The sequence below is a fragment of the Cyprinus carpio genome, chromosome A18, assembly GCF_018340385.1.
Source record: "Cyprinus carpio isolate SPL01 chromosome A18, ASM1834038v1, whole genome shotgun sequence".
Taxonomy (NCBI): domain Eukaryota; kingdom Metazoa; phylum Chordata; class Actinopteri; order Cypriniformes; family Cyprinidae; genus Cyprinus; species Cyprinus carpio.
In genome coordinates, this window is record NC_056589.1 from 27,318,985 (window position 1) to 27,334,435 (window position 15,451).

At 34.1% G+C, this 15,451-nt stretch overlaps 2 protein-coding genes across 10 annotated transcripts in view; both read right to left on the reverse strand.

Annotated features, from left to right (window-relative positions):
- Positions 1-12,154, reverse strand: part of lrch3 (leucine-rich repeats and calponin homology (CH) domain containing 3) — a 28,710-nt gene extending 16,556 nt beyond the window's left edge. For 2 of the 9 annotated variants that reach the window (XM_042775693.1, XM_042775691.1), the window contains exons 1-3: positions 11,767-12,154; positions 1,861-2,005; positions 62-188 (exon numbers count right to left, since the gene is read on the reverse strand). In XM_042775693.1, the coding sequence (XP_042631627.1) occupies positions 62-188; positions 1,861-2,005; positions 11,767-12,016 (522 nt within the window). In that variant the 5' untranslated portion in view covers positions 12,017-12,154. The remainder of the gene's footprint in view (positions 1-61; positions 189-1,860; positions 2,006-11,766) is intronic. The other 7 variants (XM_042775695.1, XM_042775696.1, XM_042775692.1 and 4 more) reach the window with 6 other exon arrangements.
- Positions 12,155-13,445: 1,291 nt separating this feature from the next.
- On the reverse strand, positions 13,446-15,170 carry serp1 (stress-associated endoplasmic reticulum protein 1). Its single transcript, XM_019078135.2, has 3 exons — positions 14,937-15,170; positions 14,618-14,693; positions 13,446-14,108 (listed from the first exon to the last, which is right to left on the reverse strand). The coding sequence occupies exons 1-3, from the start codon at positions 15,018-15,020 to the stop codon at positions 14,068-14,070; spliced, it is 201 nt and encodes a 66-aa protein (XP_018933680.1). The 5' UTR covers positions 15,021-15,170; the 3' UTR covers positions 13,446-14,067.
- Positions 15,171-15,451: the final 281 nt, after the last annotated feature.

Sequence of the window (15,451 nt, forward strand, 5' to 3'; positions counted from 1 at the left end):
AAAGTGCACTAGTGAGAGAGAAAACATAAAAAACTAGTGAGACTAGCGCCGGTCCACACACCAGTTCAGTGAGCTGCCTGAGTTTGCCCAGATCCTCCGGCAGCGACAGCAGCTTGTTATTGCAGGCGATCAAAACTTTGAGCGGCAGTCGGCACAGATGAGCGGGGAGACTGGACAACTGGTTCCGACTGCCGAGAGAAAATGACAACCAAGGGAATAAGAAACCGCAGGGATTTAAGAAATGTGAGGGGTACTTTCACTTGAATGATTAATAATAAAGGTGGTTGCAAAGGGCAATGCGGTTACTAAAGAGTTCTTAATGGTTCTTTTTAACTAGCACTATTCTAGCTCTCTCTATTCTAATTCTATTCTTAAAAAAAAAAAAAAAAAAAAACTTGTCCCTTTTAGACTTGCACTCTATTCACTTACTGCTCGTTTTCTTTCCATAAAAAAACACTAGCTTTTCTAATCTTTTTGTATTCTAATCTATTTGTTTTCTTTTTATTTATTTTACAATTAACAAAAGTAAAAAAGGCCTCTTTATACTAGCTTGCTCTATTTTTTTCTATTCTGTTTTCTTTTTTTTTTTATTATATATAAAAAAAAAAACCTTGCTCCGTGTACTGCGTTAAGTTAACTGAGACTTATTATAGTACTTGTATATCATTGCTCTTTTGTTGATTTTGATTGCTTCCATTGTCCTATTTTGTAAGTTGCTTCGGATAAAAGCATCTGCTAAATGACTAAATGTAAATGTAATGTAAACTAAAACTAATAAAAAATAATTGAAATGCAAAACTATAAATATTAGATGAAAATATATTTTATTTTATTTGTTTTTTATATTTTTTATATTTTTTATTTTATATTTAACAGTTTTGATTTTATTTTGAATATTTTTTAGAGATTTTGCTACAATCTGTTTATGTTGCTAAAAGTGTGGTTATTGTTAAATATAAAACTATTTAAAAAATTGCTAAAATTAGAAAAAATAAAATCTAAGAAAATCTAAATAATCAGAAGGAAAACTTAAATGCAAAAACTTTATTAGAAATAAGAAATGTTGCTTTGTAAACTAACTGAAATTAAAGTATTAAAATTACTAAAAGCTAAATAGAGAGATTAAAACAAAAACTAATAAAAATAAATCACAAAAAACTTGGAAATTGGAATTTTAAAAATAACAGCTCAAAATATTTATTAATACTAGAATAATAATAAATAATACTAAAATGCAATAAAATAACACTAAGTGGCTTCTTACTTGACTAAGCCCATCTCAATTAGATTCTCTTCTCTAGATATAGTCTTCAATGTAAGGCTGTGCGATATGTTTTATTTTTTTTGCTCGTTTTATCATCTTCCCGGCAAATTTCGTGAGTCGGATCACTTACAGTAATAACACATCTCATGCATGTCTAAAAAGCCAAACGTTATGAGGTGTCATTACGTCTGAAACCTTAAGCATTAGCAACAGCACTAGTGATGCTTGCTTTGATAAACACCACTAATTAACATTTGTCGCAAAGCAACTGAGAGTAAAATATGGTTTTGGTGAGTTACTCACTCAACTACAATGAGTTACTCGTCAGTCGGTTGTAATCTTTTTTGGAAATGCATAATAATAGATGCTTTAAATCTCAAAATCAAATCATGAATTATAAGAACAAATGGATTCTGAATTGAATTTTATGTGTTTTTAACCAAAACAAATCCAATCAATGTTTTTCATATCTCCAGAACTCCGTGTTAAAACACTGCTGCTGTTTAGCTGTGGTAACAATTAAAATGGTTCAATACCACAGTTTTACATAACGTATTTGCATGCTGTGTTATGAATGCTGTGTCTGTGTATATGACCTGATGTTTAGGTAGGTGAGGGACTGTAGGTTGATCAGACTCTCGGGTAGAGAACGCAGGCAGTTCTGGTACAAGTTCAGATTCTCCAGTGACACAAACATGCACACCTCCACCGGCAGCTCCGTCAACCTGTTTCGTGATAGATCTGAGAGGACAGATAACAGAGAGAAAGAGACAATGAGAAACGCATGTCTGGCATCCAGGACTGCTGCACACCTGTCTTTGGTTTTGCTCGTGTAAAAGCGTGTTTGGTGAGCTCTTGGCTGGAAACACAGTCTCGGAAAACCCTCTAGAAACCTCAAGGAAATGATACAAATATAACAGCATCAGCCAAAATGTATATGTATATGTATATATATATTAACGCTCATCAAACTGGCCAATCACAGCATCTGTGACCTCAAGTATATCAATTTTACATAAGCATAGGTCCACCTTTTTGTGTAATACTTCATACAACACATAAATTTAAAAAAGTTGCTGATCATCATGAACTCATCTGCTACAGATGGTAAAATGTGAATCTGATTCACGTCTGAATGGGATTTTTTTTTTTTAAATTCTATTGCATGCTTATTATCCAGGTTTGTCCAATCATCTACTGACAGCCGGCAAGAACAAGTGACTGATCCCTTTTGAGGGTTCACACAGCACTGTGTATGCACAAGTCAAGTGTACTAGTCTTATGTACATGGTTGTGGTTGCATTATGATCTATGATTGCTTTCAAAACAGTCAATGAAATATATATGCATGATTATAGTCACATTTTAATTTGAAACACAAAATGCATGCTTAAATGACAGTGTAGAAATTCAAGTAACACTCGCTGTATTTGCGTGCACACACACTCAAACTCTTTAAATTTTAATTTGAAATAGAAAATGCATGCCCAAATTATACAAAAGACATCAATTTATAGAGCCTTATGATTACTGCAATGCATAAAACGTGGAATCCAGTCATAAAAATTGAATTTACTGTATTACATAGAGTGTTATGGAATTTGACAAATTTTGGATGAATGAATCAAAATTACAAAGTGTGAATGAATGGCGCAAATGAGCACATACAAGCACTTGTGACAGAGTTTTCACTACTACTTACCACTGATAAAATTATTAAAACTTTATTTTTTTAAGGAATAATCGCACAATTTAATCTACTAAGTTTTAATTTTAATAGTAAACCTCAGAGTTTGGTTAATTTTCATTTGATTAAAGGGTTAATTAAATTAATGTTTTATGCCTTCATTTGATAACCAGAAAAATTAAAATACACAACACAGAAGAAGAAAAAATCCCATTTCATAGGACCATATTACTGTATTAAAAAAATATAATAATAAAAAATATAATTAAAAATATAAATTAAAAAAATATATAATTAATTTAAAAAATAAAAAGTAATAATTAAGTTGCATTTACACATTCAATTAATTAGACCTGCTTAAACAGAATTTGGTAAAAATGAAACGGAATTTGAGAGAAAAAGAAAGCTGCGTCTGAAATCTAAATTAGATCTAGTAACAGCACTATTGGTGCATATACACAGTGTTCGGCTGCTGCCTTTTTGACACATTTCTCACTCGTTCCAAACCACAACTTTCAATCCCACAATACTCCAAATTAAACCATTTAACCATTTAGTACGTGCAGGGGTAAATAAAGTCCCTCATGCATCAACATTTAGGATCTTTTTCCGAACTAATCCAGAAATCTTGCTTTGATTTCAGCAAAAATTCAAGTGACTCTTCATTTATTAGCATACACAAACATACTCAGACTTAAACCCAGAGGACAAACCCTCACACACACACTTTTGAGCAGGACCCCATGACCACCAAAAATAGCTGCCGTACTAGGAGCGAGATAAGCGTCCATTTTTCTGTTCTGGCTAACATGAAAGAGGCCAGTATATTCTCACTGCTGCTCTAACACTCTTTTCTACATCAGACCAGATTCTGGCTCTAATGCAGTATGCACCATACTAGTAACTCTGTTTTCACTTACGTTAGGAACTAGAGCGGGGCGAAAGACGGTAAATATTTACAATGTACTAATTAATATTATTAAGACAATACATAACTATATCACTATGATTCTACAGCACTTTTATTGGGCGATAAAGGCACTGCCAATAGATTATCTTTGCATTTCAATTTAACAACGTAAACTACAATACCAAAAATCACAATATAAATACAACGAGAATATGTTTTTTAAAAACTTTTTTGTCTGCATTTTCTGAATACATTTACTTTTTTTGGATATACTAATAGCAAAAATGACAATATTGAAACAATGAAAATATATTTTAACCATTTTAAAAGATTTAGTCTGTATTTTCTGGATACATTTACGTCTAAAAAGATTATGAACTTTTAAAAAGATCTTGGTGGTATTTTCTGAATATATTTACATTTTCTGAATATTACTAATAGCAAAAAGAACAATATAAAAAAGGAAATTTTAATAGCAAAATCAACAATATAAAATGAAAACATGCATTTTAAAAACTTTAAAAAAGATCTGCTTTTTCTAAATACATTTAAAAATATTTTGTTGGCAAAAATGTCAAATATCAAAAACTATTAAAATATGCATTTTCACCTTAAATTATTTTGTCTATATTTTATAAATTAATTTACATTCAAGATGATTTTAAATTGATTAAAAAAAAAAAATATATATATATATATATATATATATATATATATATATATATATATATATATATATATATATATATATATATATATATATATATATATAAGTATTATGAACACATTTACATTTTCTGAATATAGAAACAGCAAAAACACAAAAAAAATTAAAACAAAGATTGTCTACTTTTCCTGAGTACATTCAAAAATATTTTAATATAAAAATAATCTAAAAATACCATATAAAATATTATTTTTTATATTATTATTATTATTATTATATGTGTATTATTATTATTATTATATTATATAAATATTTTGTGTTTTTTGTATATGTGTTTTTTTTTTTTTTTCGGGGGATTTTTTTGTTGTTGGTTTTTTGTGTATACTAAATAAAAACAGAGCAAATCTCACAAACCTGAATCAGTGTTTTGCTACACATAGTTAAAGTAATCATGTTGTTTGTGGAGGTGTGTGGATGGACTAATGGCTTTCCAATCCAGACTGGATCTATATTTGTAACTGTGCAGCTGTGCAGAGATCCGGGATGGGGAAGACAGGAAGTGCTGCTGGCTGTAACATCTGCTTCCTACACGGACTGCTACCTAACACCAGCGCACATACGGATCCATTACGCAGAACTCGGAATTTGGTAAAAAAGGAAGTGGAACGTGAGAAAAAAATAAAACATTTCATCACAGGTGCCCAAATGTAATTTCTGTGAAACTTTCAAACTGATGTTAAATTGTACAAGATTCATGATTTCAAAAATTGAGATTTATACATAATCTGGAAGCTGAATAAATAAGCTTTCCATTGATGTATAAATATAGAATATTTGTCTGAGATACAACTATTTGAAAATCTGGAATCTGAGGGTGTAAAAAAATCAAAATACTGAGAAAATCACCTTTAAAGTTGTCCAAATGAAGCTAATAGCAATGCATATTACTAATCAAAAATAAAGTTTTGATATATTTACGGTAGGAAATTTACAAAATATCTTCATGTAACATGATCTTTACTTAATATCCTAAAGATTTTTGGCATAAAATAAAAATCTATAATTTTGACCCATACAATGTGTTTTTGGCTATTGCTACAAATATACCCCAGCGACTTAAGACTGCTTTTGTGCTGCAGGGTCACATTTCACAGAAAATAGGAAACTATAATATGCATGAATACAATAAAGCTTATTTTTAAGGTGCAAGGAGGGATTTTGGGATTCACGCTTGGTTTTAGATGCTCATGCAAACCTTACAAGCACACACAGTTATTGGAAACACCCACTAAACAAGCAAAGTGGGATCAAGATTGTATCAGGCCTAGACAGGATCCAAAACACTTGTGCTAAACCGTCCCTGATCCCTGTGACGATCTGTTTACAACCCCTACTGTAATTCTGAGAAGAGCCACCAACATTGTGCAGAACCGAGATGAGCAAAGACTGAGTAATGTGCATCAACTCTTCTCGTTTTTCGTTTATGCTTGCTTTCTGAGTGTCTGTGAAGCACCGGACAGCATTTCAGCCCGACTCATGACCTCTGTCAAGTAATATCCAGATGACTTCACTTCTTCCATGCTTGTACACAACAGCTATCAGTTCTGGCCTCGAGGCGAGACAACGGCAGACAGACTCGCTGCAATAACGTTCAATCCTGCATCTCCCTCAAAGGACTCCTTCTAGATCAAATATCTCTTTCATAACTCTTTCCAATAAAGCACACTGCACACTATTTATCCTATGCATACATGAGATAAATAACAAACATACATCATGAATATTCAATATATCACCCAGAATTAATCTACACTGAACTAAATTAACAAGTTAAACAATTTTTACAAATTTCATGTATAATGCACTAAGGAAAACCTTTAAGTTTAACACGGTATAACAATAAGAAACCCAAAGATTTTCAAGTAACACAATCCCGTTATTATGCCTAATAAAATTTCTTGCTTTTGTAGTTGCTCTTTTCTGTCATGGACACATCAACGCGACACTACAGACAACTGCATAATGCAGACAAGCACTTCTTTCTCTGTGTCTGTGATGTGTTTGAGAGCGGAACACAGGAGACGTGCCAGCGTATGTTTAAGTGCTCATCATGTTGCAACCAAGAGTCCCTCTGCGGTGAACTTCACATGCCTGCTTATAGGGCCAAGAGCCTCAGTTCAAAACAAAGCATGGCGTGGGAAAGTGCGTAACTGCAATGTCTCCAACATTTACAATGGAAGTAAACTGACATGACCGCAGTCCACAGCACTTTGGGAGACGTAGTGTTGCTCAAAACACTCGTGCACGGCTACATTACATTACATAACTTTTACAATTTTAATACCACACTGGCATTACAGTAACACACAAAAACGGTATTTGAGGTATGATTCTGCTAATAGTGACTCTTCTTCTTTTATAATTTTTTTCCTCTTTGACAATATTATAATGGAACATTTGCATGCAACATTTTTGATGTTACTAAGAGAAAAGTCAATGCAAAAAAAATTAAAAAAAATTAATTAAATGGTCCTAAAACAGGCAATGCAAAACCTAAATTCTTATTTTATTACTTTTACATTTTAAGAGGACCCACACTGAGAAGTTTCTTGAGATTCAGTCGTCGAAAGTGTATTAAATCGAATTAAACTAAACAAAAAAGCGACATTTACAAAAGGTTTTTTAACGTTAATCTTACATTTTTACAAAAAAAAAAATTTAAAACTTAATGTGGTTTCAATTAAATATATTTTCATAATTAAAGAAATTAATCAAATAAAAATAAATAACCAATAGATAAATACCCAACAAAGAGAAAATAAATAGCCAATGATTAAATAACCAACAAATAAATATTCAATAATTTAATAACCAACAACTATAAAAAACATTTATCCTACAAGAGTCCTTTATGCGTTGAAACCATCACTATAAAATAATCAATAAAATATCTTCACCAGTTAACAAAGACCTTGAGAGTGCTAATTAACCAGAAGGATCATTTAACTATTAACTGCAAGCCTAAAAATTCACAACCAAACCTCAATCTATTGGCCAAGACTGCAAGAGCAAAATATTAACTTCCATCATCTTGAAGAAAACTTGATCAACTGACTGACAAGACAGCAACAGCAACTAGAAATAAACAGAGCACACATTTCTAAATGGGCGTCTGAAGTTAATTAAACAGTCAGCGGGACAATGGTGCTGTCCTCCCTGCTGGTGACGTTGAGTTGACGGTGGTCCAGAAAGCCTTGTAATCGCTCTCCGAGGGAGGACACCTGCTCTGAGTCTTCTGCGTCGAGGGAAGACAGCGTTCCTCTTTAGCAGGAGACCAGTACGTTTGGCACAGTTCACAGGACAACACAGCCAAAGCAATCAGACGAGGAGATATCTGAGGTCAAATATCAAGTCAAGTCAGCAGAGACTTACAAACACTCTCAACAATAGCTGCTTGACTGTGAATTATTCAGGACGAACAGCCAACAGATCATTTCAATGACGCGTTTTCAGATTACACCACAGGTGGAGCATTCAGATCTGTAACTCATTAAAATGACTTCACACAGAGTCAGAAACGTTAGTACTTTTAACTGAAAAAAGAGGTTAAAATACTTCCTGAAAAACCTGTTATTGCTCAGCTGCAAGTTATTTACCATGTAACGCTGTAGCGCCTCATTTGCACTGCAAAGGTGGCACAGAAGCGCTTCTGAAGAGGCTTTCAGGTGTCTTTACACAGACTGTTTAAAGCTGCTCAGAGGTGGAATAAATGCATGTTCACCGCATTTACAACTGTATACTACGATACTAGGGGCTGAGGTGGGTCAGGTCTGGTATAATTTCGGCTGACTTTTAATGCGGCATTACATCTACACTGAATTATAAGCAGGAACAGAGCAGCCTTAACTTGCCTATGTAAAGACATCTTAAATTACATGTTTGTGATGTTGTTTTAGAGAAACACTAGAAGTAATCTTATGCCAAATGCACACTGAAGCGCTTCTAAAGCGGCATTTAGGTTAATTCGGTTTAATGCTGCTCAGAGAAGGCATGAATGCATGTTCACAGAATTAGTGTATACTATAATACTAGGGGCTGAAGTGGGTTAAAGCTGGCATAATTTAGTCTGGATTTTATATGACAATGCGTCTCTTTACACTAGATTTTAAGCAGGCACAGAGCAGCCTTAACTCAGCTGTGTAAAGATGGATATACTGGAAAAAGTCCCCATAAAAAAAAAAAAAAAATGTGTTATTTCTCTGTAGGTTATACACTTTAAAAATGCCATTTGAACAAATTGCCCTGTAAAATCTAATATGATTTTTCATTTTATTCACTCTAAAAAATGCTGGGTTGTTTTAACCCAACTTTGGGTCAAATATGGACTAACCCAATTTTTGGGTTAAAAATGTAATTTAAAAATTGAACCCAACAGCTGGGTTACTCCATATTTGACCCAAAGTTGGGTTAAAACAACCCAGCATTTTTTAGAGTGAATAAAATGAAAAATCATATTAGATTTTACAGGGCAATTTGTTCAATTTCACTGTTTTGTAAAGATTTAAAGGGATAGTTCACCATTTTTGTTTTCTTTGAGCACAAAAAGTATTCTCGAAGCTTCATGACATCACGGTTGAACCACTGACGTCACTATTTTAACAATGTCTTTACTGCGTTTCTGTGCCTGGGGTACATTTCAGTTGCATTGCTGTCTACGCAGGGTCAGAAAGCTCTCGGATTTCATCAAAAATATTTTAATCTGTGTTTCGAAAGATGAACAAAGGTCTCACAGGTTTGGAACGACATGAGGGTGAGTAATTAATGACAGAATTTAAATTTTTGGGTTAACTATCCCTTTAAGTTCTCTGGAAGAAAAAAGTATGAAATACATTATGATTTATTGTAAAAATCTACATAGTTGTATTATTATGCTTGTATATATCAGTACTGTACAATGCAGACTTAAGAAGTTAGAATAGGTTTACATATACTAAATATCATAATATATATATCATTAAATTCATCTTGTAATGTCAGAAATATTGTTGTTTACTCGATTTCCGTCAATCACAGCTGTCACTTTTTCTCATAAATGTAACAAGAAGCCTTCACAGAAAAACAAAACCAAAAAAAGCAAAACGTCATTATTAATAAACCTCTCAGTCAGAATCAAGAAGCAATGTTAAACTGCTATTATCAGCCAAAAAAGACCCATAAACTCTCTGGCAGAAACAAAGCTATGGCACTCACAATCTGTCATTAGCAAACCATAACAATCTCACAGTCACAGTCACAGCAAAGCAATACAACTATTTTAGGGGTTGAAAAGCATTGAAAGCTTTCCTTTATTTTTTTCCCGTTCATTCCTACATGCATTTTTGCGAGCCGGCTTTGGATGAGAACGAAATCAAGTTTTTTTTGTGTGGATTCCAGCATGCACTCGACAGACGATCAACATTGACTCAGACACAAGACACCAAGCATGCTCCGGATCAGAGCCGTAGTCCTGAGCTACGATGGCCATTTCCTATTTTCAGCCCGTGCAACACAATACGAGGCGGCTAACCGGGGTAACACTTACTAGACTTTGTTAAATAAGAGAGCAGTAACAGTGAAACTTGCATTAAGAAACACCACTTTATTCCCTAAAACATAAAATGCTTTTCTGCATCTAAATTTCTATGCAATGCAATTAGCTCCTTGTGATATATAGCTGCCTGATATCTACAATAATACAATTTTCTGGATCTATTTTAGTAATTTGAGACATTATGCATCATATACTTTTTGCAAATAAAACTGTAAATTAAATTCGATTTCTCAAACATCAGTAATATGTCCACAAAACCACAAAGCAACTGTACACACACTGTGGATTTTCATAACTGTTAAGAAGAGTAATGAACCTGTCTATCTGCATGCCGATCAATTAAGCAGTCATTTAGAGATTTACCAGTCATGCAAACACTTAAAAGATACAGTAGTCCGTAAAGAAAAACCTTCAGACAGATGTTTATATAGCCTGCGCTGGTTTTACTGTACATGCGACTCATTTAAAGAGGTTAATGCAACATAAAATATAACTATTACTTGTATCAATATATGGGGTCTCATACAGCTCGCACGCAGGACACACTGCTTTTCTGATTGTCATTCTTGCGTTGAAATGAAAATCACATGTCCGAACACGTCTAGAAACTCCTAAACCATAATGCCTGCACCTATATGTGTCAGACAAGCAAGCTACATTTCTAGTTTCATTTGATTACAGTAAGTCCTGTTTTGATGTGCGTAAGAGGCAGGCATTTAAAAAAAAAAAAAAAAAGTGATTAGTGAGTAATAGTACCAGTAATATACTTCACTATACACATACATGCGCTTTAAAAAGCAATAGATTGATTGGAATAATCAGTGAAGCATCTGTTCATCTTCTAATAATAAAATACAGCACATATATATATATATATACACATGATCCCAGGCAAGGAATAAGGCTCTAGCAAAAAACACTGGGTCAGTACTTCTGACATGACTACGTAATGCATGAAGTCAAGCTAGTGCAAGACCATTTGTGTTTAAAAAGTATATAAATATAATTTTTTTTAAGCAAATGAAGGATGGTTTTGTTAGATAAGAGCCTTATTCCTCGCTGGGATCGTGTGGAGCCCTTTAAAGCTGCACTGAGACTGAAATTCGGACCTTCGGCCCGCTGGTCCCCATTGAAGCCCATTATATGGAGAAAAATCCTGGAATGTTTTCCTCAAAAACCTTAATTTCTTTGCGACTGAAGACAGAAAGAGGTGAACATCTTGGATAGCATGAGAGTGAGTGAATTACCAGGAAATGTTTATTCTGGAAGTGAACTAATCTTTTAAAGATGAAACCTTTTAATATGACGGCATGCCTCAAAACCTCGTAAACAGAGCTTACAAGATGATCAAACCTGTCAAAACAAAACCGATGTCTGGGTCTCACATATTGTGTTCAATCTGACGGATAAGAGTCCCGTTAACATCAACCATGACCTGAAAGCTTTAGACACAACTCCTTTCTGAAGGTGAAACGTTCACGTTTATTGGACACAAATGACTGATCATGAGTTCGGATGCACACACCCGCGTGTTTACAGTCAAACACAGAGTAAACTAGCGCGAGACTCGCCCGCCGCGGCTTTAATGTAGCTTGTGCGCGAGTTACCGGATAAGAGGGGAACAGAATATAAAGATTTGTCTCGGTACCGGCCCGGGTGGTGTCGGTCAGGTCGTGTCCGGCGGCGCTCCTCGGGAACTCCTTCAGCTTCCTGCCGCTCAGGTTGAGCGCTCCGGTGGCCGCCGCCTCGTCCAGCGCCCGGTCCAGCGAGCGGTTCCAGGACGCGGGTCCGGGAGCACTGGATAATCCGTGATGAGTAGTACCCGCCGCTCCGGGGGGATGGCCGACAGTGAAAGAGGGCACGGCGCTTTCCGCGGAGAGCAACACCGAAGCCGCCATTACACAGCTAACAACACTCCCGCTGGATCTTCACGGGCCCCACACGAGCGCGGACAGCGGCTGTGCGCATGCGCGGACGCGCAGAGGGCAGAGCGGGGTCTAACGGAGCCCGAGCGAGGACAGACACGAGCAACAACACCGTGACGGATTCTTGAAACAATTTGAGGAATTTTTAATGATTCTGTTATTGGGGTTTATTTATTTATTTATTTATTTATTTATTTATTTACATTAATGTTTCCGTGTATTAATTATTACTTTTTTTTATTCATAGCTATATTTTTATTGTGTTTTACACACAAACACAATAAAAAAAATAGCTATTAAAATATATATATAAACAATAAAACAAATTTCAATTAAAAAATAAATAAGTAAATAAATAAATAACTCTGGTGTGTATGTATAGAATTATATCAATCTTCACCTTTATTTTATATTATTCTAATAAAAATATTCTAATTTTATCATTTCTGTTTATTGAATGAAAAAATATTTTAGAAAATATAAAAATTCCAACCAGTACATTTATACATGCATTAAATACATGAATGCATGCATATAAGGGCAGCTGACAAATAACATGGACATTTTTGCTAAAAAAATAAATAAATAAATACGTTTTTAAGTTGAATAAATAATACACATTTTTAATATCTAAGTATATTTTTATATAGGCTACCACTAAACCTACCTTATTTCTATTGATGCTCTGTGATGTTCTCCTGAAGGTGTATCTACAGTATCATTTCTGTTTATTGAATAAAAAATTAAATAAAATAATAAAAAAAAACCTCCAATCGGCCTGGTCTATAGAATTATGTCGAACTTCACCTTTATTTTATTTATTCTGATATAAATATTCTAATTTTATCATAGTTAAATACATACATTTACGCATATAAGGGTAGCTGACAAATACCATGGACATTTTTTGTTAAAAAAAAAACAATATTTATTTTTAATAATGTTTAATATATATTTAATATCTAAGTAACAGAAGTGTTCATCTTTTTTTTAAGTAGGAAAGTGGCATGGTAAATAAATGTCAACGCTTGATCCGAGACTAAACTATTTCAAGGCATAAGTGCATCCAAATCTTGATTTAAAGTCGGTTTATATTATTTAAATTTTGAATGTATGATTCAAAAAAATCTTGATTTAAAGTCGGTTTATATGATGAATCTAAAGAAAAAAAAAATCGCATAGGGAGTGTATGATATATATATTTATATATATATATATATATATATATACATATATATATATAAATATATATAAATAAAAGACATAATGAAGAATGGATTGACCTATATATAAAAATATGCAAACGCCCCCTACTGGTCATTTTATAAAACTGAGAATTGGGTTGTCAACTCAAAAACCCCTAAATTAATTATTTTTAATAAAAACACACACTATACCATAATTTGTTCTTTTATATTATTTTAATTAAAAACAAAATATTTTTATAAACAACCATAATCACATGATGCTAACAGAGATTTACATTTGATTGATGATGGGTTTTATATCAGTCAAAAACTGGCTTTATTTTTACAGACAAAAAAGAGAGACATTTTCAACTTTTTTTTTTTTCTTTTTCATGTTCTCTACAGATACAACTGAATATGTGGCCCTTGATTTCCTTGAGTGAACACACAATCAGCTCTAAACGTAGAGGAAGATCCAATAAAGGTGCATAGTACCAAATAATGATAACAAACATGTGCTGGTCCAAAATCTAGAACAGAGAAAATTCAATGCAGCATTACATTTACACAAACGTGTTTTTTTCCACAGAAAAAGATCAAACACTCATTTGTAGTCTTGAGTTTATTGCCCAGGATTCAGCAGCGATATTGACAGAAGTCCCACGTTGGAATGGTTCGGAAGATAATGCTCCTCCAGCTCTTGAGTAAGGCACGAGAGACCATGGTGTTGTGGTGAAAACGACAAAGATTAAATAAGAAAAGAGGAATGATCAAGCGATCCTCAGACAAGCCGGGAGAAAAGAACAAACTGATGTACAACGCCGACGACCGTTCATCTCACATTCCCATCCTGATGCTCTGAATGATCTGGAATATCGCTGTCGCGAGAGGACAGGAAAACAACATTAGAACAAAATATTATATATTAATGTAAAGAATCCCTCATGTTTCATTTGTTCTTTGAGGTTGTTCAGTTTCTTTGCGTGTTCATCAGAAGTAAACAAAAGAACAAAGGCATGCTGATGAGATTTTATAGTGTCTTAAATTAAAGTGCACGACGTTTCGAGCACATTACCAATCAATAAGGTGCTCATGCATGTGAAAAACTCTTTTTGAGCTGCAAATTTCAAAGTATGCAGACATTTCCCTTTATTAATTTATCCAATATTACACAAGCACACTAGCTAAAGCATGACTTTAAAACACTTCATGCTACTGTGTTGGAAGAAATCAAGTAAGTCTGAAATCAGTCTGCAGTGTGAATGCACTTTGTCCCTTTTAACATTCTGCGATGCTGATGCAATGCATTTGATTGAAAAAGACATCAGTGAACTCAAAGAATGAATTAGAAAACACATTTAATGATGTTTTTTGGTTGTCATCTCACCTGATCCACATACTACAAACACGAACAAGGCCAGAAGCCACGGTCCCACAGCTGCCTTCTCTTCTTGAGAGCCTCTCTGGTGAGAATATATGAACATTAGTACATTAGTGCATTAACAGAGAGCTAAATTAATTCGAGAAGAAAGACAAAATGATCAAAAAATGAACATGTTACACTGCTGCCCAGTGCAAGGACACATAAACATGCGAAGAAAGCGTTTACTGTAACTCAAACAAAGCAGTAAGTGCTATTTTTAGATAACATATATATCAAAATTATGATGATAGTAAGAGTCAGAGCAGTAAAGGCGGTGGTTTACCGTGGTTTTGGCCACATTGCCTCTTTGAGTGATGTTCTTGCTGTGTTTCTCATTCGCCATGCGAATCCTCTGTTTCGCCACCATGTTTTGCTGATATTATTAAAGAAAAAGAAGAGTCGAGGCGATGGAGGTTTGTGATCAGTTGACGTGTGATTTCCCTCTGATGCACTGGTTTAGTCTACGTGTGCTTAAGAGAAACTCACTCCACCCACGAGACGTGGACGCTTCGAAACGGCTAAGCAGCAGAACGGCGATTCGGATTAAAGGGAGATATGATGGGCGGGGACTAACCAGCCGAGTGATCAAAACATTATTTATTTATTTCTATTTCATTTCTTTTAACTGTAATTTGTCTTTCCAATGTCCAATAAAGTTACTCGCCGTCATTATTTACTAATAAACTGTTGTCCAGAACGTTTTAAACGCGGAGTAGCTGTCACGTGGTAAGTGTTACTTTAAGCAGCGCTGACTATGCGGACCAATCACTGCTGTTTACGGTTCTGGAAAAAAATTTT